This window comes from Symphalangus syndactylus, chromosome 6 (genome assembly GCF_028878055.3).
Source record: "Symphalangus syndactylus isolate Jambi chromosome 6, NHGRI_mSymSyn1-v2.1_pri, whole genome shotgun sequence".
NCBI lineage: Eukaryota > Metazoa > Chordata > Mammalia > Primates > Hylobatidae > Symphalangus > Symphalangus syndactylus.
This window is the reverse complement of record NC_072428.2, coordinates 132804377-132828679: the sequence shown is the minus strand read 5'-3', so window position 1 is coordinate 132828679 and position 24303 is coordinate 132804377. Positions and strand designations below refer to the sequence as shown.

The 24303-nt window shown below is 47.8% G+C and overlaps 4 protein-coding genes across 10 annotated transcripts in view; all 4 read right to left on the bottom strand.

Moving 5' to 3' along the window:
• LOC129485105 (M1-specific T cell receptor beta chain-like) overlaps positions 1 to 24303 on the bottom strand; it is a 96627-nt gene that overhangs the window by 35074 nt on the left and 37250 nt on the right. The window lies entirely within an intron of this gene.
• On the bottom strand, positions 2875 to 6392 carry LOC129485112 (putative trypsin-6). The gene is made up of 6 exons (XM_055284305.1): positions 6353 to 6392; positions 5176 to 5325; positions 4366 to 4378; positions 3865 to 4118; positions 3328 to 3464; positions 2875 to 3027 (listed from the first exon to the last, which is right to left on the bottom strand). The coding sequence occupies exons 1-6, from the start codon at positions 6390 to 6392 to the stop codon at positions 2875 to 2877; spliced, it is 747 nt and encodes a 248-aa protein (XP_055140280.1).
• Positions 13388 to 17740, bottom strand: LOC129485107 (serine protease 1). Of its 4 annotated transcripts, none has more exons than XM_055284294.2 (6): positions 16926 to 16994; positions 15738 to 15897; positions 15338 to 15379; positions 14429 to 14682; positions 13889 to 14025; positions 13439 to 13591 (listed from the first exon to the last, which is right to left on the bottom strand). In XM_055284294.2, exons 1-6 carry the CDS (start codon positions 16963 to 16965, stop codon positions 13439 to 13441), a joined length of 786 nt encoding a protein of 261 aa, XP_055140269.1. In that variant the 5' UTR covers positions 16966 to 16994. The 4 variants fall into 4 exon arrangements, with proteins under 4 accessions (XP_055140270.1, XP_055140269.1, XP_055140271.1 ...); XM_055284296.2 differs by having other exon boundaries at positions 15350 to 15352; XM_055284295.2 differs by lacking the exon at positions 15338 to 15379 and having other exon boundaries at positions 13388 to 13591.
• The window catches only part of LOC129485108 (trypsin-2), a 33002-nt gene continuing 32708 nt past the window's right edge, over positions 24010 to 24303 (bottom strand). For all 4 annotated transcript variants that reach the window (XM_063642311.1, XM_055284298.1, XM_055284297.1 and 1 more), the window contains one exon: positions 24010 to 24213. In XM_063642311.1, coding sequence (XP_063498381.1) covers positions 24061 to 24213 — 153 coding nt within the window. In that variant the 3' untranslated portion in view covers positions 24010 to 24060. The remainder of the gene's footprint in view (positions 24214 to 24303) is intronic.

Sequence of the window (24303 nt, the reverse complement as noted above, 5' to 3'; positions counted from 1 at the left end):
GCTTTTGTTGCCATTCCACCCAGCAATTCTTTACTGGGCATTTACCTAAAGGAAAATAATTGTTCTGCCAAAAAGACACATGCTCTTGCACATCCGTCACAGCACTATACACAGTAGCAAAGCCATGGAATCAATCTAGTTGACCATCAGTGGTAGACTGGATAAAGGAAATGTGGTACATATACAACATGGAATACTATGCAGCCAAGAATCTAAAATAAAACTTGAAATTATTTTTTTTTAAATGGAGCCTGGGCCAGGAGCAGTGGCTCATGCCTGTAATCCCAACACTTTGGATCACTTGAGGTCAGGAGTTCAAAACCAGCCTGGCCAACATGGTGAAACCCTGTCTCTAATAAAAATACAAAAAAAAAAAAATTAGCTGGGCGTGGTGGTGGGTGCCTGTAATCCCAGGTACTTCAGAGTCTGAATCACTTGAACCCGGGAGGTAGAGGTTGTAGTGAGCAGAGATCATGCCACGGCACTCCAGCCTGGCTATTGTTCAGCCAGAAGGAGATGTTTTGTGCGAAGGCTGAGGTGGGGGCTCCTTGGAGCTTCTGTGAGCAGGAGGCCCTAAGCCGTGGCGGTGGACAGAGTTGCAGCTTTCTGCCTCTTTGCCCTTTGGTCTGGACCCACAGATAAACAGTACCAGCCTCATCCTGAGCACACGCTCTGCAGACTTTCACATCTCATGGTTCCATGTGAGCGAATGGACTGGGAAAGCTGTGTGGACTGAGGAAAGGCAACCCCATGGCCTGGCTGTCACACAGTATTTTGTCTTGGATTTTGAATAAGCATGTTTTTGCTTGTTTTGTGTTTTTGGTGGTGGTAGTGTTGGTATATTTTATACTGACCACTTGGAAGAAATCCCATGGCTGTCTGTGATTTTCATGCCCTATTTCTGCTGGCAACCCTTCTCAGTGGGGTGACTCACTTTCCTGTGTAAAGAGTCTAAGTGGTCCAGGTAGGAGGTGGAAGCAGCCGTCTGGAAGGCCATAGGGATCCTTATGTCTGTCTCTTGGCTTGAGGTAACCAGCTGGGCTTTGATAGGAATGATCTGAATGGAGACACAAAATACTGGAAACTAACACTCCCCGCCCAGCCCAGTCCTGTTTATATGAAGCATTTGGTTCTTCTCTTGACTCTTGAGTGATGATGATATTCAGATGAGGCATTGACATTACAGTAAGAAAGGGAAAAAAATGTATCTGTCTTGCTGTCTATCTATCTACTGGATATATATCTCCCAAAGCAGACAAACCCAAGGCTATAAGGTGAACTAGGGTGTGCGTTTGGACTCCATAAAAACAAAATCCATGTTGAACAAAGTGATGTTTGTATGCAGTGACGTTCTGGGAGACCCGTGTGTATCTGTCCATTGTGTGTGAGCCCTGAGCCCTGTTTTCCTCTGGAGATAGTGAGTGGTAGCCGTCTCCTCACACAAACCACACGTCTGAAGCCCAGATGCCCCTCTCAAGGTAATTGATCTTACACATTTCCTGTTTACCAAACAAGTGTCCGATGCATACTTGGGTGTATTCCACAGCATGTGGACTGCGGTCCCCTGTGTTTGTCAGGAATGCTGTGCTCCATGTAGAGGTTTTCCTCTACTCATCACTGCAATTTGCATGCTGCTCCGTGGACACTTGGAGGCCTGTGCTCTGTTCCCTGTAACTGGAAATGTGCTCTGAACTTGTCTGTCTCCCTTGGCTGCTCCTGGTCATTGGTACCGGCTCCCAGGGGTGTCCACAACCACGTGGGACAGAAAGTGAAGGTAGAATTTCAAAGAGAAGCTTGCTTGGATCTTCGGTGACAGGCTTGGTTGAGTTACAACCCCAAGCTGGGCCCTCTCAGAATTGCCAGGAGGAGGCTTGGCAGGTGCCACAAGTGCCACGGGGCCTGCCTCCCTCTGCTGTGTCCAGTGGGTGCAAGCCAACCAGCATGTGGCTAGAGTGGCTGCATGGTGTCACAGCCCTCAGATGTCTTTCCTTCCACCTTTTTTAATGAGTCCCAAATAATTCACTTGAAGTGTCTTAAAGGCGAGCAAAGTTTATGAAAATGAATCCTTCCTCATTTAATTGGTCAAATGGGTGAATGCTGACCCTCTCTAGTTTATTTCCCTTGTCAGAGTGGGGAGCTGGTGTTAGCTGTGGGATTCACTGTGGTGTCCTACCCCAAAGGCAAAGAAGATGAAAACACCGCATGCAGAGCTGGGCTTGATTCCCAAGTCACAGTCTGGCTCCCGCTATGTTAGGTGGAATATCTCTCAAGCCTGCTCACAGAGATGGAACTAGGGAATTGAGGGAAGAGTTAGGGGGCCAGGGAGATTTATTTGAGTCTGATTTTCGAGGTGAATGAGAAGGGAGGGCTGGGTCGAGGGTCTGGTGCTGACACATTCCTGGGAGAGGCATGTCATCACCGACAGCATTTGTCATTATTGTTGTATTTTAGCAATAAGATTCAGCTGGTCAGATTTTTTGGGCCACCTCGAAGATGCTGACACATTTTCTGTGCTGTGATTGTTCTGAAGGCAGAGTAGCTCTACCCACTGTGAGAAACCCAAATAAAAATCAATACTCTCCCCCAAAGACCACCTTTCTGAAACACACGTTTCTCTAAAAAACAGTGCCCTCCCTTTCTCTGAAGCTTCTTCTTATTTTTGGATTCCATCTCTTTGTATGTGCTAATCTAGAGTACTATGGAACACATTTTGGGAGCTGGTGCCTCTGCTTACCTTTAAGCGGGAGAGTCGTGTGTGAACTGAGATTGGAGGATGCTTTCCAGTGTGAAGGAGTGAGAGGGAGCAGGCACAGACACAGACAGTGAGAACAGGGTTATTTTATTGGTATAGAGACTGCAGAGGGACCGGGGGCTTTAGCTGTTGGCAGCTATGGTGTCCTTAATCCAGTCCACATAGTTGTAGACCTTGGTGTAGACTCCAGGCCTTCTCTTCTGGCCACAGCCATAGCCCCAGGAGACAACTCCTTGAAGCTGTCCATTGGAGACCACAGGGCCACCAGAGTCACCCTGGCATGAAGAAGGGACAAGTTTTATGGAGAGATAGAAGAGGAATATAGCTACATTTACTCTGAACCTTAGAAGACCCCTTTCCAGCCAGCTCTGTGGCTCCACGTCCTTCTCATGGTGGCCCATTCTCTGTTCTTCCTAAGCAGACAGCATGCAACCCAAGGGAGCCTTCCTCACCTCTCCATGGGGGCACTGCAGGGAACCTCCTCAGCCCCACCACCTTGGGAGTTCAAATCTTTTTCCTGGGTGGGGCCTGGGTATCAATGGGAGCCTCAGCATGGGAAGGGTTGGTCAAATCACCTGGCAGGAATCCTTGCCTCCCTTGAGGAAGCCCACACAGAACATGTTGCTGGTAATCTTTAAAGGGTAGGAGGGTTTACACTTAGCCTGGGTCAGCACAGGAGCATCCAGGCACTGCAGCTCATCTGGGTAGTCTGCTGTGAGGTTCAGGAAGAGATCAAAGAAAGTAGAAATGTGGTCAGGCCAGAGAAGAAGAAAATAATCTAGGATGGAACATTGAAGAGGAACACTGCCCCTGGAGAAGACTCCAAAACAAGTCCTGGCAAGGGAATCTGGCTTTTAGTTCCCAGAATGATCATTGTTGAACACCTCCCAAGAAGTGATCGCACCAAGTTCTCCATTTGTCCTGTCTCTGGATTTTAGGAGCCAAGTCCTTGAGACTTTTCATCTCTCTGGTGCCCAGTGAGGAGCCTGTGTGTAATGGGCACTAGAAATGTGTCTTAAGCCTGGAGGCGAGAGGATTTAAGTTAAGGGGCATGCTTCATTCTGGAAATTGTGAGGATGGAGGGAAGTAGAAGGACAAAAGATGCCACTCACTGCCAGAACTCGCAGTGTTGCCCCAGCCAGAGATAAGACACTCGGTGCCAGCAGCTGGAGGGGCGGTGGGCAGAGAGATGGTGGACACATGGGCATTGATGATGGCAGGTGTGGAGAGCTTGATCAGCATGATGTCATTGTTCAGAGTCTTCCTGTTGTATTTGGGGTGGCGGATGATCTTGGCTGCATTGATGAACTGCTCATTCCCCTCCAGGACTTCGATGTTGTGGTCTCCCAGTCTCACCTGGATGCGGCTGATGGGCAGGGTAGGCATGGTGAAGCCCTTCTCTCACAGCTGGGGCACCCATCCCACCTTCCCCAGGGTCCTCAAGCTCCCTGCTCATGGACAGCTCTGGAGGCATGGGGTGGGGTGTGTGGCCATATCGCCTGGGCAGGAGAGCGATGTGGGTCAGTGCAGGTGTGAGACCTTTCTGCTTCAGAGGTTGCTGGTAATGGGGTGGGGAACAGTCAAAGGGATCCCACTGGAGGTTGCTCCTCAACCCACCTTCCCAGCCTCTTTCCCACAATCTTTATAGTCACTAGCCGTGTGGGTACAAGGAGCTCCTTGATGTTTTCCCAGCATTCTTCACCCCAGGCCTTTGCTAACTGCGCACAGTGCCTGCTCCTCCCTCCCTTCTTGGCCTGGTGAGAAGCACCCTTCTGTGTAATCTAATCCAAGGGTAGCCATAGTATTAGCATCTCCTGGGAACTTGTTAGAAATGTAAATTCTTGGTCTTTACCCCCACCTACTGATCAGAACCTTGGGGATGGGACCCAGTGATTTGTCCTTAACAAGCCTGCAGGTGTTTCTGGTGCATACTCAGGTTAGAGAGTTCTTGGTATAGGCAGCAGTTCTCAGCTCTGTCTACACACTCTACAGTTACCAAGGTAGAGTGTGAAATACTCATTGATATTCACACCCTCTTCCTGAAAATTTTGAGTTAATTGCCCTGGGATAGGACACAAGCATCAGTATTTTTAAAAACTCATTCTTAGCTGGCTTTAATGTGTAGCTAACCAGCAAAAGGTACTTGCCTGCTTTTCTCACTAGCTCTCACCACCCCAAGATCATCCCTGCCTGCTTTTATGACCACAACTCTTGCTGTTTCATGGATTTGCCTGGGTGTGAGAGCTTCGTGTCTTGTGTTCACTCTGCTCTGGAGAGTCAGCAGCTGAAAACAAGCTTTTTCCCCACCACCTCTCCCATCCATCTTACCCAACCTCTTTATTTCCCTGGGCTGAAGCCAAGCTCTCCCAGGCTGCCTAGGTGGGAGCTTTGCAGTCAGGGGCCCCACACTTAGGGCTTGTAGCAGTGACCTGCTGACACCACCCACTGTTCACTCATGAGGGAGCCACTGCAGAAGTGGTAGCCAGAATTCAAGGACACCTGGTAGAGGACAGAATTCTCCTCACAGGGATAGCCCGCAACAATCTTGTCATCATCATCAAATGGGACAGCAACTGGAGTGGAGATGGGAAGGGAGAAGGCAAGTCAGTAGCATGTTGGGGTGGCGCTCCCAGCCTTCGGTTGCTTCTTGCTAATTAGAAATCCTTAACAAGCACAGTGAAGTTAGGCAAGGGAGGGAGCACTGCAACCCCTGGTGAGCATCACTGGATGTGGCTCCCACGTCTTTGTGTCTCCAGGGCACGTAGCTAGGTACCCCGTGGGGGTTCAGGTCTCTCCTAGGGTCACTAGGCTGAGGTCATAAAGAATGTCCTCAAAATGCTTCCAGTGATATAGGAGTTGTGATGTGATTGTCTCACCCACTGAATGCTTCTCTTTTTTATTCATCACGTGTGTACTTCTTCTGCCTATCTGAGTCCTGGATTGTCAGGATACTTTGGCCAAGCTAGGAAAACCCTCTGGTTGCGTAGACCTGGTCATGACCATCTTCCCCCATAGCTCAGATCTGTGTAGTCAGGGCAGAGTTGAGGGCAGCCCCCAGGCTCACTTCAGCAGAGAATGGTAGACGTTGTTATTAGCCACTAGGACATCAATTCTTAACCTTGGCTGCATGCCTGAAAATGTTACAAATCACCTGAGAAGCTTAAAAGCCCAGTACGCAGGCTGCACCCCAGAAAAATGAAGTTAGAATTTCTAGAGCTGAGTCTCTCACATGAGTAATTTTTCAACCTCCCCAGGTGCATTCAAGGTTAAGAGCAGCTATAGTGGTGCTATTCTGGTGCTGTTGGAGCCAAGCCTGAAGCCTGCTGCTTTATTTTGTGGGCCAGCCCCACCTGGTCTCCATTTCCAGCTTCTCCAACCACAGCTCAGATACGGGTGAATGACAGTGGTGGGAATGGAATCAGGGAGAAGCTGAAACAGGTGAGGCTTAAAGAGAGCCCAAGGAGGGTGGGAAGGAGAGATGCCAGATGGAGGAAATAGAATATCAGAGCACAGTCAAAAGAGGAGAGGTGGCAAGAATGGCAGGGCCTGTGTCTGCCAGGAAAGGGGTGGGTGGGGCCTGAGGCAGGGCCTGAAACTCACAAGCAGCTCCCACAAAGGCAAGGATCAGGAGTGGATTCATGGTGATAGAGTGTGCCTGTCGGTTGGTGGAAGGCCCGTCTTTATACCTCCTGAGGATGCAGAGAGGAGGTGTCTGTGAGGTGAGGGCCACTGTTCCCCCCAGCACAAACACACTTGCAGCTTTCCCCTTCCCATGTTCTTGCATCAGCTTGGCTATGTTTGGCCACTCTCTGGGTTTGTGATTCACAGGTGATCAGGGAACTTGCCTTCTGAGAGCAGAGAGGGAGAGCGGCTCTTTCCTGCAAGGATGCTAGGATGGGGAAGACAGGGGATGTGAAGCCCCAGATCACACAGCTGGCCTTTCTTAGGCCGAAGAGATGAGGGTTAGAAGGATGGAGAATGGCCTAGCTGTTCAGGAATCTTTTTAACTATTGGGATCGTATTTAATATACTTAAGGAAGGGCAAGCATTGGTAACAAGCTTGGCTTTTCAGTGTTCTGGAGCCCCCATTAAAGGAGCAAAGTCTTATCTAAGGCTCATTCCTGTGAATATGAAGATGCCTCTCTCCACTCACTGTGTGGGAAGGTCAAATCCAAGGCTTAGGGGAACAAGAATTCCAACACTAAGGGGTAAGGAGAAGAGAGACTCAGCATTCCATAGGATTCTGGGCTTCCAGTTGGCTCTCCTTCCTGCCAAGGCTTAAGGATGGGAAGTGTTTCAAAGAAGGAGGGGGCACAGGTTAGGTAGGAGCTTACTCAGTGCATCTGAAGGATGGAAAACCAATGGCGCACTCCTCCCCTTCTTCAACGTGAAGACATTTGTCTCTCTCATGTGCATCCTGTTATAGGTTCTTTTTATGCGGCCTCAGGGTTGCCCTTGCAACCTGCACTCAGGGTGATGCAAACTGACCCACCTGCTCGGGGCTGAGAGACTGAACCGGATTGAGATGGCCCCAATCAGATGTCAGAGTTTGGACCATGGTAAATCTGGGTTACGATTTGATCTGAGAATCAGCAGCAGGTAGGGATTTGAGCACATGGTAAATGGGTCACATATTGAGTTGAATAACGAAGATGTGGAGGAGTGGGTCTAGAATTTTCTATTTTCGATGCAGTGAGATTATGCTTGGCTCAGTACAAAGTGAATCTTCCCAGAGAATATCCTGATTTGGGCCCTACCAAGGCTACTAAGACACAGTTTTGTAATTGACTGAGGCACAACCTGGCCAGAGCAGTGTGGAGATGGAGATGCTGTCTGCGCTCAGGTCTAATGATATAAGGAAAGGTGCAGCTTCCTTATGAGGGTGCTTTCCCTTCTCAGCAACTCTGAGCTCAGGTTGGTGATGGGCAGGAGTGAGCAGAGTTCAAGTTTGAATTCTTTGAAAAGTAAAAGTAGCAGGGATGTTCTGGAGACAGTGAACAAAATGAGAAAAGCTCAGAAACTTGGTGTTGAAATTGGACACAGCCAGGGGTCTAGAGGGAGGAAGCAAATGGAAACCAGAGGGAATTGGAGAAAATGCCAAAGTGGGGCCAGTGGAGTTGAGAGGACACACAGAGTACCTTCGGGTTCAGCTCCTGGTATTGCCACCCAGCCAGCTTCTCCAGAGGCAGGAGATCCACTGCTCGGAGACCCCCTCTCCACCCTGCAACCCCTCTAATCACTGATGGGCTTATACCTAACACTGCTGTACTTAGATGGTTCAAGGTGCCTGACAGCTTTACAAGAGTTTTCATAAGCAACAGTGGTACATTGCTTTTCATTTATGCTGAGTTTCACACTTTAACTTCCCACAAACATTCTAATTGTGATTTGTGCAGAGCAAAATTATTTCCATTTATAGAGCAAGAGACTGAGATTCAGAAGGATTCTGTCTTGCCCAAGAATACAGATCTTGGCAGAGGTGACCATAAGGCCAACAGAAGCCATGGAGAGCATTGTGAAGTATGGGAATTGCTGCAGGTGGCATCTAAAAGGAGATTTATTGAGGATCAAGGCAGAGGTCCCCAGAGGACAAACTGTACATTTGATTCCGTCCTGGTGCTTTTCTTCCTGGCAGAAATAGATGGTTGAATTCATCTTTCTCCTGGCACCTTGTCTCAGAGCCTTACCTTGCCACAGTTCCAGACCCTCCGGGCCATGATAGCCATGTAGATGACACACCCCTCTGCTCACGAATAACTGACCTAGCCTGAGGTAGCCAGGTTTTGGAGCATTGATAATAGGGTTTTTCCTGTGTTGTCCCTAAATATGTTGTTTTGTTTTGTCCCCTTGGCATGGTTTCTTCACAGAACTCCTGCTTAAAGGAGAAGGAGAGACTTGCTCTCGCAACTGTAGACACCCATGTGCACTAAACAGGGAGGTGAACCTTGGTAGAAGATGGAAAATTTTTTTGGAAAAGGGGATTTTTGGATTAGTGGTTGTGGCTTTGACTGTCTGAAAGGGAACACCCAAGAATATGAGGATTTTCTGTATCTAGAGCTTGAAGATGAGCCTTCTCCAGTATTTTGGGCTCTTCCTTAAATGATCACAGTATAGTCTGAGGTCAGCTTTCTTCAGAAAGGAATGACCTTTCCAGCACAGAAGATAGCTATAGGTGGAGACTGTTACCTCATATTGTAGACTCGGATGTGTAGGATAGGTGCAGATCCAGCTGCCCAAGCTCAATTTGGAGGACATGCCATTCTTGGTACTGTTCATTCTGAACTATTGATTTCTTTGTCTACTTCTCTAGACATCTTTCTGGCTTCCATTTAGTGCTTAGCACACCAATCCACTGTCCTTCATTTATGATAACAGTCAATTATTTCTATGTGCTTACTATATAGCATGTAACTTGCTATACATCATATAACTCATATAAGTTAACAAAGTTTTTTTCATTTTATCATCACAATCACCTATGGGATTGCCCATTTTACAGATGATCAAATGAGCTTTCTGGATGTGAAGTGAATCTTCCATCTCCCAGGGCAGCAGTTCCCAGCCAGAGCTGGCCCTGCCTGCACTCAAGACCTTGGCAAAGTAACCAGAGCCAGAAAGAACCACTAGAGAAGCTTCAATGACTTTCAGCCACTTTGTCTCCCTTTTTTACCCTTCTCCTCTCCTGCATTTTTCTTCATCTCCAAGTATATTTTGGGAAGTGGATGCCTGTCCCCACAAAAAAACACTTGGGATTCATTCCTGATATCCCAATTCATCCCGATTTCCCCCCTTTAAAGTCAGATCCCACCTGTTTGGTCAGAGAGATGTGTTTTAAAATCCTCGAGGAAGGAGGCAGGGACTGTGCCCTCAGACGATTATTGGTGAAGTGGGTTTATGCTTAATTTCAGCTTAAGAGAATATTGCTATGTCTCTGCCTAGGACAGGCAGCCCATTGTGGCCCTGGGTGATGAGGGAAGCCCACAGAGGCCCAGGGTTTGTCACCTGTGGCTGACAGTGTCTGCAGAGCCAGAATTGAGCTAATCCCTTGAAAGGATGAGTGCTGATCAGCAGTTGTATGGTAGGTTGGTATGGGGCTTCTTGATCTCTCAAATTCCACATGACAAGATCAATGCATGCTTGAGGAGCCCCTTCCCAGCAGGCTCTGGTGGCTACAAACTGGTTCAGGTGTGGAAGATCATACCACTTTACCTTTGGTTTTTGTTTGAAAAACAAACAATGAAAGACAGATGAAAACAAGAATTCTACCAGTGGGCAGGCAAGAATTCTCTTATGGAAAAGGGATGTTTGTGGCTCTTCCCCACATTGGCCTTGAAAGAGCTTGGCTGCAGAGTGGCTATTATTAAAATGTCAAAAAAAAAAAAAAAAAAATAGAAGATGCCGTCGAGGCTGCAGAGGAAAGGGAATGCTTATACACTGTTGGCCGGACTGTAAATTAGTTTATGGAAAAATTAATGCGAAAGCAATTTGGAGATTTCTGAAATAATTAAAAACAGAATTAACTTTCCACCCAGCAATTTCCTTTACTAGGCATATATCCAAAGGAAAATAATTGGTCTGCCAAAAAGACACATGCTCTTGCACGTCTGTCACAGCACTATTCACAATAACAAAGCCATGGAATCATCTAGGTGGCCATCAGTGGTAGACTGGAAAAAGGAAATGTGGTACATATACACCATGGAATACTATGCAGCCATGAAAAGAATGAAATCATGTCTTTGCAGCAACATGGATGGAGCTGGAGACCATAATCCTAAGCAAATTAACATGGGAATGTAAAACCAAATATCACGTTCTCATGTATAAGTGGGAGCTGAGCATTTGGTATACATGGATATAAAGATGGGAACAGTATACACTGCAACTGCTAGAGGGAAGAGAGAATGAGGATGGAAAGGGCTGAAAAACTACCTATTGGGTACTATGCTCACTGCCTGAGTGATGAGATCATTTGTGCCTCAAACCTCAGCATCACACAGTATACCCATGTAAAAAACCTGCACATGTATGCCCTGAATCTAAAATAAAAGTTGAAATTTTTTCAAAAAAATGGGTCCTGGGCCAGAAGTGGTGGGTCATGCCTGTAATCCCAGTACTTTGGATCACTTGAGGTCAGGAGTTCAAAATGAGCCTCGCCAACATGGTGAAACCCTGTCTCTACTAAAAATACAAAACAAACAAAATTAGCTGGGCATGGTGGCGAGTGCCTGTAATCCCAGGTACTTGGGAGACTGAATCACTTGAACCTGGGAGGCAGAGACTGTAGTGAGCAGAGATCATGCCACGGCACTCCAGCCTGGCTGTAGTTCAGCCAGAAGGAGATGTTTTGTGTGAAGGGTGAGGTGGTGACTCTTAGGAGCCTCCGTGAGCAGGAGGCCCTAAGCCGTGGGGGTGGACAGAGTTGCCGCTTTCTGCCTTATTTCCCCTTGGTCTGGACCCACAGGTGAATGGTATCAGCCTCGATCCTGAGCACACACCTCTGCAGACTTTCACATCTCACACGTGAGCACATGGACTGGGAAAGCTGTGTGGACTGAGAAAAGGGCAACCCCATGGCCTGGCTCTCACACAGTATTTTGTCTTGGATTTTAAATAAGCATGTTTTTGCTTGTTTTGTGTTTTTGGTGATGGTAGCGTTGGTTTATTTTACACTGACCTCTTGGTTATCTGTGATTTTCATGCACTGTTTCTGCTGGCAACCCTTCTGAGTGGGGGGACTCACTTTCCTGTGTAAAGAGTCTACGTGGCCCAGGTAGGAGGTGGAAGCAGCCGTCTGGAAGGCCACTGGGATCCTTACATCTGTGTCTTGGCTTGAGGTAACCAGCTGGGCTTTGATAGGAATGATCTGAATGAAGACAGAAAACAGTGGAAACTAATGCTCCCCGCTGAGCCCAGCCCTGTTTATATGAAGCATTTGGTTCTTCCCTTGACTCTTGAGTGATGATGATGTTCAGACGAGGCATTGACATTATAGTAAGAAGGGAAAAAATGTATCTGTCTTGTCTGTCTATCTATCTACTGGATATATGTCTCCAAAAGCAGACAAACCCAAAGCTGTAAGCTGAACTAGGGTCTGCGTTTAGACTCCATAAAAACAAAATCCATGTTGAACAAAGTGATGTTTGTATGTATTGACATTCTGGGTGACCCGTGTGTATCTGTCCATTGTGTGTGAGCCCTGAGCCCTGTTTTCCTCTGGAGATAGTGAGTGGTAGCCGTCTCCTCACAAAATTCACATGTCTGGAGCCCAGATGGCCCTCTCAAGGTAATTGATCTTACACATTTACTGTTTACCAAAAAAGTGTCTGATGCATACTTGGGTGTATTCCACAGCATGTGGACTGCGGTCCCCTGTGTTTGCCAGGAATGCTGTGCTCCATGTAGAGGATTTCCTCTACTCATCACTGCAATTTGCCCGCTGCTCCGTGGACACTTGGAGGCCTGTGTTCTGTTCCCTGTAACTGGAAATGTGCTCTGAACTTGTCTGTCTCCCTTGGCTGCTTCTGTCCCTTGGTACCGGCTCCCAGGGGTGTCCACAACCACATGGGACAGAAGGTGAAGGTGGAATTTCAAAGAGAAGCTTGCTTGGATCTTCAGTGCCAAGCTTGGATGAGCTACGGTACCAACATGGGCCCTTTCAGAATTTCCAGGAGGAGGCTTTGGCAGATGCCAGAGGGGCCACAGGGCCTGCCTCCCTCTGCTGCATCCAGCGGGTGCAAGCCAGCCAACGTGTGGCCAGAGTGGCTGGTGGTGTCACAGTCCTCAGATGTCTTTCCTTCCACCTCTTTTAAAGAATCCCAAATAACTCACTTGAAGTGTCTCAGAGTCAAGCAAGTTTTATGAAAATGAATCCTTCCTCAGTTAACTGATCAAATGGGTGAATGCTGACCCTGTGTAGTTTCTTTCCCTGGTCAGAGTGAGGAGCTGGTGTTAGCTGTGGGATTCACTGTTGCGTCCTACCCCAAAGGCAAAGAAGACGAAAATCAAGCCCAGCTTATAGAGCTGGGCTTGTTTCCCAAGTCGCAGTCTCGCTCCTGCTATGGTAGGCGGAACATCTCTCTAGCCTCACAGAGATGGAACCAGGGAATTGAGGGAAGAGTTAGTGGGCCAGGGAGATTTATTTGAGTCTGATTTTCCAGGTGAATGAGAAGGGAGGGCTTGGTCGATGGTTTGGTGCTGGCACATTCCTGGGAGAGGCAAATCATCACCAACAGCATTTGTCATTATTGTTGTATTTTAGCAAGAAGATTCGGCTGGTCAGATTTTTTGGGCCACTTTGAAGATGCTGACACATTTTGTGTGCTGTGATTGTTCTGAAGGCAGAGTAGCTCTAACTACTATGAGAAGCCCAAATAAAAATCAATACCCACCCCCACCCCAAAGACCACCTTTCTGAAGCAGGTATCTCTAGAAAACAGTACTCCCCTTGCTGCGAAGCTGCTGCTTATTTTTGGATTGCATCTCTTTGTATGTGCTAATCTAGTGTACCATGGAACACATTTTGGGAGACGGGGGCTCTGCTTACCTTTAAGGGGGACAGTCGTGTCTAACCTGAAATTGGAGGATGCTTTCCAGTGTGAAGGAGTGAGAGGGAGCAGGCAGAGACATAGACATTGAGAACAGGGTCACTTTATTGGTATAGAGACTGCAGAGGTACTGGGGGCTTTAGCTGTTGGCAGCTATGGTGTCCTTAATCCAGTCCACATAGTTGTAGACCTTGGTGTAGACTCCAGGCTTGTTCTTCTGGGCACAGCCATCGCCCCAGGAGACAACTCCTTGAAGCTGTCCATTGCAGACCACAGGGCCACCAGAGTCACCCTGGGGGGAAGAAGGGACAAGTTGTATGGAGAGATGGAGGAGGAATAGAGCTACATTTATTCTGAACTTTAAAAGACCCCTTTCCAGCCAGCTCTGTGGCTCCACGTCCTTCTCCTGGTGGCCCATTCTGTGTTCTTCCTAAGCAGACAGCTTGCAGCCCAAGGCCTGCCTGACTTTTCCATGGGGGCAATGGAGGGAGCCTCCTAAGCCCCGCCACATTGGGAGTTCATATCTTTTTCCCAGGTGGGGCCTGGGTATTGGTAGGAACCTCAGCATGGGAAGGGTTGGTCAAATCACCTGGCAGGAATCCTTGCCTCCGTTAAGGAAGCCCACACAGAACATGTTGCTGGTAATCTCTCCAGGGTAAGAGGCTTCACACTTAGCCTGGCTCAGCACAGGAGCGTCCAAGCACTGCAGCTCGTCTGGGTAGTCAGCTGTGACGATCAGGAAGAGATCAAAGAAAGTAGAAATGTGGGTTAGGCCAGAGAAGGAGACAATAATCTAGGATGGAACACTGAAAAGGAACACAGCCCCTGGAGAGGACTCCAAAACATAAGTCCTGGCAAGGGACTCTGGCTTTTAGTTCCCAGAATGATCATTGTTGAACCCCTCCCAAGATGTGATCATAGCTCGTTCTCCATTTGTCCTGTCTCTTGATTTTAGGAGCCAAGTCCTTGAGAATTTGCATCTGTCTGATGCCCAGTGCAGAGCCTGTGTGTAATGGGCACTAGAAATGTGTCTTAAGCCTGAAGGTGAGAGGATTTAAGTTAAGGGGCATGCTTCATTCTGGAAATTGTAAGGATGGAGGGAAGTAGAAGGACAAAGGGTCCCACTCACCACCAGAACTCGCAGTGTTGCCCCAGCCAGAGATGAGGCACTTCGTGCCAGTGGCTGGAGAGGCGGTGGGCAGAGAGATGGTGGACACGCGGGCATTGATGACTGCACGTGAGGAGAGCTTGATCAGCAGGATGTCATTGTCCAGAGTCCTGCTGTTGTATTTAGGGTGGCGGATGATCTTGGCTGCATTGATGAACTGTTCATTCCCCTCCAGGACTTCGATGTTGTGCTCTCCCAGTCTCACCTGGATGCGGCTGATGGGCAGGGCAGGCATGGTGAAGCCCTTCTCCCACAGCCTCTGCACCCACCCCACCTTCCCCAGGGTCCTCAAACTCCCTGCTCATGGACAGCTCTGGAGGCATGGGGTGAGGTGTGTGGCCATATCACATGGGCAGGAGAGTGATGTGGGTCAGTGCAGGTGTGAGATCCAGGACCTATCTGCTTCAGAGGTTGGTGGTAGTGGGGTGGGGAAGAGTCAAAGGGATCCCACCAGAGGCTGCTCCTCAACCTGCCTTCCCACTTTTCCAAAATCTCCACAGTCACTAGCACTGTGGGCACAAGCAGCTCCTTGAAGTTTTCCCAGCATTCTTCACCCTAGGCCTTTGCTAACTGCACACAGCGCCTGCTCCTCCCTCCCTTCTTGGCCTGGTGAGCACCACCATTCTGTGTAATCTAATCCAATGGTAGCCATAGTATTAGCATCTCCTGGGAACTTGTTAGAAATGTAATTTCTTGGTCCTTACCGCCACTTACTGATCAGAACCTTGGGGATGGGACCCAGTGATTTGTGCCTTAACAAGCCTGCAGGTGGTTCTTGTGCATACTCAGGTTTGAGAGTTCTTGGTGTAGGCAGCGGTTCTCAAATCTGTCTATACACTCTACAGTTACTAGAGGTAGAGTGTAAAATACTGATATTCACACCCTCTTCCTGAAAATTTTGATTTAATTGCCCTGGGATAGGACAAAGGCATCTGTATTTTTAAAAAGTCTTTCTTTCTTAGGTGGCTTTAATGTGTAGCTAACCAACAAATGGTACTAGCTTGCTTTTCTCACTAGCTCTGGCCACCCCAAGATCGTCCCTGCCTGCTTTTATGACCACAACCCTTGCTGTTTCATGGATTTGCTGGGGTGTGAGAGCTTCCTGTCTTGTGTTCACTCTCTGCTCTGGAGAGTCAGCTGCTGCCAACAAGTTTTCTTCTCCATCACCTCTCCCATCCATCTTACCCACCCTCAGTAGTTCCCTGGGCTGAAGTCAAGCTCTCCCAGGCAGCCTGGCCGGGAGCTTTGCAGTCAGGGGCCCCACACTTACGACTTGTAGCAGTGAGCTGCTGACACCACCCACTGTTCGCTGATGAGGGAGCCACCACAGAAGTGGTAGCCAGAATTCAGGGACACCTGGTAGGGGACAGAATTCTCCTCACAGGTGTAGCCCCCAACGATCTTGTCATCATCGTCAAAGGGGGCAGCAACTGGAGTGGAGATAGGAAGGGAGAAGACAAGTCAGTAGCATGTTAGGGGTGGCGCTCCCAGCCTGCGATTGCTTTCTGCTAATTAGAAATCCTTAACAAGCATAGTGAGGCTAGGCAAGGGAGGGAGCGCTCCCACCCTTGGTGAGCATCACTGGATGTGGCTACTAAGTCTCTGTGTCTGCAGGGCACGTAGCTAGGTACCCTGCGGGGGCTCAGACCTCTCCTGGGGTCACCAGGCTGAGGTAGCAAGGAATGTCCTCACAATGCTTCCAGTGGGATAGCAGTTGGGATGTGGTTGTCTCTCCCACTGAGTGCTTCTCTCTTTTATTCATCACCTGTGTACTTCCCCTGGCTATTTGGGCCCTGGATTGTCAGGATTCTTTTGCCAAGCTAGGAAAACCCCCTGTCTGCGTAGACCTGGCCATGACCACCTTCCCCCATAGCTCAGATCTGTGCAGTCAGGGCAGAGTTGAGGGCAGCCCCCAGGCTCACTTTGGCAGAACAAAGGTAGACTTTGTTATTGGCCAATAAAACAGCAATTCTTAACATTGGCTGCATGGCTGGAAATGTTAAAAATCACCTGGGAAGCTTAAAAGCCCAGAACACAAGCTCTACCCCGGACAATTGAAGTTAGAATTTCTAGAGCTGAGTCTCTGGCATGAGTAATTTTTCAACCTCCCCAGGTGCATTCAAGGTTACGAGCAGCTATAGTGGTGCTATTGTGGTTCTGTCGGAGCCAAGCCTGAAACCTGCTGTTTCATTTCATGGGCCAGCCCCACCTGGCCCCCTTCCCAGCTTCTCCAACCACAACTGGGATATGGATGAACGACAGTGGTGGGAGTGAAGTCAGGGAGAAGTTGAACAGGTGAGGCTTAAAAAGAGCCCAAGGAGGATGGGAAGGAGAGACGCCAGATGGAGGAAATAGAATATCAGAGCACAGTCAAAAGAGGAGAGGTGGTAAGAACGGAAAGGCATTTGTCGGCCAGGAAAGGGTGTGGGTGGGGCCTCAAGCAGGGCATGATACTCACCAGCAGCTGCCACAAAGGTAAGGATCAGGAGTGGATTCATGGTGGTAGAGTGTGCCTGACTGGTGGTGGAGGACCCATCTTTATACCTCCCGAGGATCCAGAGAGGAGGTGACTGTGAGGTGAGGGTCACCACTCCTCCCAGCACAAACACACCTGCAGCTTTCCTCTTCCCAGGGTCTTGTATCAGCTTGGCTATGTTTGGCCACTCTCTGGGTTTGTGATTCACAGGTGATAAGGAAACTTGCCTTCTGAGAGCAGAGACGGAGACCGGCTGTTTCCTGCAAGGATGCTGGGATGGGAAGACAGGGAAAGCCAAGCCCCGGATCACACAGCTGGGCTTTCTTAGGCCCAGGAGATGAGGGTTAAAAGGAAGGAGAATGGCCTAGCTGTTTAGGAATTTTTCCACCTATTGGGAATGTATTTAAGGTACTTAAGGAAGCGCAAGCGTCGGTAAAAAGCTTGGCTTTTCAGTGTCCTGGGGCCCCCATGAGAGGAGCAAAGTCTTATCTAAGGCTCATTCCTGTGAATATGAAGATCCTTCTCTCCAGTCAGGGTGCAGGAAGGTCAAATGCAAGACTTTGGGGAATGAGAATTCCAGCACTAAGGGGTAAGGAGAAGGGAGACTCACCATTCCATAGGATTCTGGGCTTCCAGTTGGCTCTCCTTCCTACCAAGGCTTAAGGATGGGAAGTGTTTCAAAGAAGGAGGGGGCACAGGTTAGGTAGGAGCTTACTCAGTGCATCTGGAGGATGGAAAACCAATGGCGCACTCCTCCCCTTCTTCAATGTGAAGACATTTGTCTCTCTCATGTGCATATTGTCATAGGTTCTTTTTATGCAGCCTCATGGTTGTCCTTGCAACCTGCACCCAGATGATGCAAACTGACCCACCTGCTCGGGGCTGACAGCCTGAACCAGAATTACATGCCCCTGATCAGATGTCAGAGTTTGGACCATGGTAAATCTGGGTTACGATTTGATCTGAGAATCAGCAGTAGGTAGAGATTTGAGCACATGGTAAATAGGTCACATATTGGGTTCAATAACGAAGATGTGGAGGGGTGGGTCTAGAATTTTCTATTTTCGATGCAGTGAAATCATGCTTGGCTCAGTACAAAGTGAAACTTCCCAGAGAATATCCTGATTTGGGCCCTACCAAGGCTAGTAAGACACAGTTGTGTAATTGACTGAGGCACAACCTGGCCAGAGCAGTGTGGAGATGGAGATGCTGTCTGCGCTCAGGTCTAATGATGGAAGGAAAGGTGCAGCTTCCTTATGAGGGTGCTTTCCCTTCTCAGCAACTCTGAGCTCAGGTTGGTGATGGGCAGGAGTGAGCAGAGTTCAAGTTTGAATTCTTTGAAAGGTAAAAGAAGCAGGGATATTCTGGAGACAGTGAACAAAATGAGAAAAACTCAGAAACTTGATGTTGAAATTGGACACAGCCAGGGGGCTAGAGGGAGGAAGCAAATGGAAACCAGAGGGAATGGAATTGGGGAAAATGCCAAAGTGGGGCCAGTGGAGTTGAGAGGACACACAGAGTACCTTCGGGTTCAGCTCCTGGTATTGCCACCCAGCCAGCTTCTCCAGAGGCAGGAGATCCACTGCTCGGAGACCCCCTCTCCACCCTGCAACCCCTCTAATCACTGATGGGCTTATACCTAACACTGCTGTACTTAGACGGTGCACGGTGCCTCACAGCTTTACAAGAGTTTTCATAAGCAACAGTGGTACAGTGCTTTTCATTGATGCTGAATTTCACAGTTTAACTTCCCACAAACATGCTAATTGTGATTTGTGTAGAGCAAAATTATTTCCATTTATAGAGCAAGAGACTGAGATTCAGAAGGATTCTGTCTTGCCCAAGAATACAGATCTTGGCAGAGCTGACCATAAGGCCAACGGAAGCCATGGAGAGCATTGCGAAGTGTAGGAATTGCTGCACATGGCATCTAAAAGGAGATTTATTGAAGATCAAGGCAGAGGTCCCCAGAGGACAAACTGTACATCTGATTCCTTCCTGGTGCTTTTCTTCCTGGCAGAAATAGATGATTGAATTCATCTTTCTCCTGCGACCTTGTCTCAGAGCCTTACCTTGCCACAGTTCCAGACCCAACCAGGCCATGACTGCCATGTAGATGACACACCTCTCTTCTCATGAATAACTGGCCAAGCCTGAGGTAGCCAGGTTTTGGAGCTTTGATAATATGGGTTTTTCCTGTGTTGTCCCTAAACATGTTATTTCATTTTGTCCCCTTGTCATGGGGTCTTCACAGAACTCTTGCCTTAGAGGATAAGGAGAGCCTCTTGCTCTAGCAACTGTAGATACTAGTGTGCACTAAACAGGCAGGTGAACCTTGGTAGGAGATGGAGAATTTTTTTTCGAAAGGGGGTTTTTTGATCAGTGCTTGTGGCTCTGTTTCCCTGTGTGAAAGGGAACACCCAAGAATATGAGGATTTTCTGTACGTAGAGCTTGAAGACTAGCCTTCTCCAGTATTTTGGGCTCTTCCTTAAACGATCACAGTATATTCTGAGGTCCGCTTTCTTCCAAAAGGAATGACCTTACAGGCAGAGAAGATAGCTCTAGGTGGAGACTGTTACCTCATACTGTAGACTCAGATGTGTAAGATAGGTGCAGATCCACCTGCCCAAGCTCAATTTGGAGGACATGTCATTCTTGGTACTGTTCATTCTGAACTATAGATTTCTTTGTCTACTTCTCTAAGACATCTTTCTGGCTTGTATTTAGTGCTTAGCACACCAAACCACTGTTCTTCAATTATGATAACAGTGAATTATTTCTGTGTGCTTACTATATAGCATGTAACTTACTATACAGCATGTAACTCATATAAGTTATGAATGTTTTTTCATTTTATCATCACAACCACCTATGGGATTGCCCATTTTACAGATGATCAAATGATCATTTTACAGATGATCAAATGAGCTTTCTGGAGGGGAAGTGAATCTTCCATCTCCCAGAGCAGCAGCTCCCAGCCAGAGCTGGCCCTGCCTGCACTCAAGACCTTGGCAAAGCAACCAGAGCCAGAAAGAACCATGAGAGAAGCTTTCAATGACTTTCAGCCACTTTGTCGCCCTTTTTTTTCTCTTCTCCTCTCATGCATTTTTCTCCATCTCCAAGTATATTTTGGGATGTGGATGCCTGTCCCCACACAAAAACATTTGGGATTCATTCCTGATATCCCAATTCATCCTAATTTTCCCCCCTTTAAAGTCAGATCCCATCTACCTGTTTGGTCAAAGAGATAGGTGTTTTAAAATCCCCGAGGAAGGAGGTAGGGACTGTGCCCTCAGATGATTATTGGTGAAGTGGATTTATGCTTAAAATCAGTTTAAGAGAATGTTGCTGTGACTTGCCTAGGACTGGCAGCCCACTGTGGCCCTGGGTGATGAGAGAAGCTCACAGAGGCCCAGGGTTTGTCACCTGTGGCTGACAGTGTCTGCAGAGCCAGAATTGAGCTAATCCTGTGAAAGGATGAGTGCTGATGGGCAGTTGTATGGTAGGTTGCTATGGGGCTTCTTGATCTCTCAAATTCCACATGACAAGATCAATGCATGCTTGAGGAGCCCCTTCCCAGCAGGCTCTGGTGGCTACAAACTGGTTCAGGTGTGGAAGATCATACCACTTTACCTTTGGTTTTTGTTTGAAAAACAAACAATGAAAGACAGATGAAAACAGGATTTCTACCAGTGGGCAGGCAAGAATTCTCTTATGGAAAAGGGATGTTTGTGGCTCTTCCCCACATTGGCCTTGAAAGAGCTTGGCTGCAGAGTGGCTATTATTAAAATGTCAAAACAATAGAAGATGCTGGTGAGGCTGCAGAGGAAAGGGAATTCTTGTGCACTATTGGCCAGATTGTAAATCAGTTCATGGAAAAATTAATGTGGAAGCAATTTGGAGATTTCTGAAAGAATTTAAAACAGAACTACCTTTCCACCCAGCAATTCCTTTACTGGGCATTTACCCAAAGGAAAATAATTGTTCTGCCAAAAAGACACATGCTCTTGCATGTCCATCACAGCACTATTCACAGTAGCAAAACCATGGAATCAACCTAGGTGGCCATCAGCAGTAGACTGGATAAAGGAAATGTGGTACATATACACCATGGAATACTATGCAGCCATGAAAAGAATAAAATCATGTCCTTTGCAGCAACGTGGATGGAACTGGAGACCATAATCCTAAGCAATTTAACATAGGAACAGAAAACCAAATATCATGTTCTCATGTATAAGTAGGAGCTGAGCATTGGTTAAAAATGGATATAAAGATGGGAAGAGTAGACATTGCAACTACTAGAGGGAAGAGAGAAGGAGGGTGGAAAGGGCTGAAAAAATACCTATTGGGTACTATGCTCAGTGCCTGAGTGAGGAGATCATTTGTGCCCCAAACCTCATCATCTCACAATATACCCATGTAACAAACCTGCACATGTACCCCGCGAATCTAAAATAAAATTTGAAATTATTTTTTAAAAAATGGGGCCTGGGCCAGAAGCAGTGGCTCATACCTGTAATCCTAGCACTTTGGATCACTTGAGGTCAGGAGTTCAAAACCACACTGGCCAACATTGTGAATCCCTGTCTCTAATAAAAATACAAAAAAAAAAAAAAATTAGCTGGACATGGTGGCCTGAATCTGCAATCCCAGGTACTTGGGAGGCTGAATCACTTGAACTCGGGAGGTGGAGTTTGTAGTGAGCAGAGATCATGCCACGGCACTCCAGCCTGGCTATTGTTCAGCCAGAAGGATATGTTTTGTGTGAAGGCTGAGGTGGGGGCTCTTCGGAGCCTCTGTGAGAAGGACGCCGTAAGCCGTGGCGGTGGACGGAGTTGTAGCTTTCTGCCTCTTTGCCCTTTGCTCTGGACCCACAGGTGAACAGTACCAGACTCGATCCCAGCACACACTCTGCAGACCTTCACATGTCATGGTTTCATGTGAGCACATGTACTGGGAAAGCTGTGTGGCCTGAGCAAATGCAACCACATGGCCTGACTCTCACACAGTATTTTGTCTTGGATTTTGAATGATAAGCATTATTTTTGCTTGTTTTGTGTTTTTGGTGGTGGTGGTGGTGGTGGTGGTGGTTTATTTTACACTGACCACTTATAAGAAATACCATGGTTATCTGTGATTTTCATGCACTGTTTCTGCTGGCAACCCTTCTGAGTGGGGGGACTCACTTTCCTGTGTAAAGAGTCTACGTGGCCCAGGTAGGAGGTGGAAGCAGCCATCTGGAAGGCCATTGGGATCCTTATGTCTGTGTCTTGGCTTGAGGTAACCAGCTGGGCTTTGATAGGAATGATCTGAATGGAGACAGAAAACAGTGGAAACTAACACTCCTTGCCCAGCCCAGCCCTGTTTATATGAAGCGTTTGGTTCTTCCCTTGACTCTTGAGTGATGATGATATTCAGACGAGGCATTGACATTATAGTAAGAAAGGGAAAAAATGTATCTGTCTTGTCTGTCTATCTATCTATTGGATATATGTCTCCAAAAGCAGACAAACCCAAGGCTGTAAGGTGAACTAGGGTCTGGGTTTGGACTCCACAAAAACAAAATCCATGTTGAACAAAGTGATGTTTGTATGTATTGACATTCTGGGTGACCCGTGTGTATCTGTCCATTGTGTGTGAGCCCTGAGCCCTGTTTTCCTCTGAAGATAGTGAGTGGTAGCCATCTCCTCAAATGAAGCACACATCTGGAGCCCAGATGGCCCTCTCAAGGTAATTGATTTTACACATTTCCTGTTTACCAAAAAAGTGTCTGATGGATACTTGGGTGAATTCCACAGCATGTGGACTGCAGTCCCCTGTGTTTGCCAGGAATGTTGTGCCCCATGTAGAGGTTTTCCTCTACTCATCACTGCAATTTGCCCGCTGCTCCATGGACACTTCGGGGCCTGTGCCCTGTTCCTCGTAACTGGAAATGTGCTCTGAACTTGTCTGTCTCCCATGGCTGCTCCTGGCCCTTGGTACCAGCTCCCAGGGGTGTCCACAACCACTTGGGACAGAAGGTGAAGGTGGAATTTCAAAGAGAAGCTTGCTTGGATCTTTGGTGACAAGCTTGGAGGAGCTACGGCCCCAACATGGTCCCTTTCAGAATTGCCAGGAGGAGGCTTTGGCAGGTGCCAGAGGTGCCATGGGGCCTGCCTTCCTCTGCTGCATCCAGTGGGTGCAAGCCAGGCAACATGTGGCCAGAGTGGCTGCTCAGATGTCTTTCCCTCCACTTTTTTTTAAGGAGTCCCACATAAGTCACTTGAAGTATCTCAAAGGCAAGCAAGTTATGTGAAAATGAATCCTACCTTAGTTAATTGATCAAATGGGTGAATCCTGACCCTCTCTAGTTTCTTTCCTGGTCGGAGTGGGGAGCTGGTGTTACCTGTGGGATTCACTGTGGTGTCCTACCCCAAGGGCAAAGAAGATGAAATTGCAGCATGCAGAGCTGGGCTTGATTCCCAAGTCGCAATCTGGCTCCCACTATGGTAGGCGGAACATCTCTCTAGCCTTCTCATATAGATGGAACTAGGGAATTGAGGGAAGAGTTTGGGGGCCAGGGAGATTTTCTTGAGTCTGATTTTCCAGGTGAATGAGAAGGGATGGCTTGGTTGAGGGTTTTGTGCTGACACATTCCTGGGAGAGGCATGTCATCACCGACAGCATTTGTGATTCTTGTTGTATTTTAGCAATAAGATTCTGCTGGTCAGATTTTTTGGGCCACCTCGAAGATGTTGACACCTTTTCTGTGCTGTGATTGTTCTGAAGGCAGAGTAGCTCTACCCACTGTGAGGAGCCCAAATAAAAATCAATACCCCCTGCCACAAAGACCACCTTTCAGAAACACACTTTTCTCTAGAAAACAGTGCCCCCCTTTCTCCCAAGCTTCTTCTTATTTTTGGAATCCATCTGTTTGTATGTGCTAATCTAGTGTACCATGGAACACATTTTGGGAGACGGGGGCTCTGCTTACCTTTAAGGGGGACAGTCGTGTCTGACTTGAGATTGGAGGATGCTTTCCAGTGTGAAGGAGTGAGAGGGAGCAGGCACAGACACAGACAGTGAGAACAGGGTCACTTTATTGGTATAGAGACTGCAGAGGGACCAGGGGCTTTAGCTGTTGGCAGCTATGGTGTCCTTAATCCAGTCCACATAGTTGTAGACCTTGGTGTAGACTCCAGGCTTGTTCTTCTGGGCACAGCCATAGCCCCAGGAGACAATTCCTTGGAGCTGTCCATTGGAGACCACAGGGCCACCAGAGTCACCCTGGGGAGAGGAAGGGACAAGTTGTATGGAGAGATGGAGGAGGAATATAGCTACATTTACTCTGAACCTTAAAAGACCCCTTTCCAGCCA

Excerpts from the sequence above, each read along its gene's own strand:
- LOC129485112 (XM_055284305.1), bottom strand. The coding sequence starts at position 6,392 with ATGAATCCACTCCTGATCCTTGCCTTTGTGGGAGCTGCTT. Across the intron at positions 5,326-6,352 it reads TGCCTTTGTGGGAGCTGCTT|TTGCTGTCCCATTTGATGAT; the intron begins GTGAGTTTCAGG and ends TCTCCACTCCAG. Across the intron at positions 3,028-3,327 it reads GAGGCAAGGATTCCTGCCAG|GGTGACTCTGGTGGCCCTGT; the intron begins GTGATTTGACCA and ends TCTTCATGCCAG.
- LOC129485107 (XM_055284293.1), bottom strand. The coding sequence starts at position 17,740 with ATGCACATGAGAGAGACAAATGTCTTCACATTGAAGAAGGGGAGGAGT. Across the intron at positions 14,683-15,737 it reads GCAGCTCACTGCTACAAGTC|CCGCATCCAGGTGAGACTGG; the intron begins GTAAGTGTGGGG and ends CCTGCCCATCAG. Across the intron at positions 13,592-13,888 it reads GAGGCAAGGATTCCTGCCAG|GGTGACTCTGGTGGCCCTGT; the intron begins GTGATTTGACCA and ends TCTTCCCCCCAG.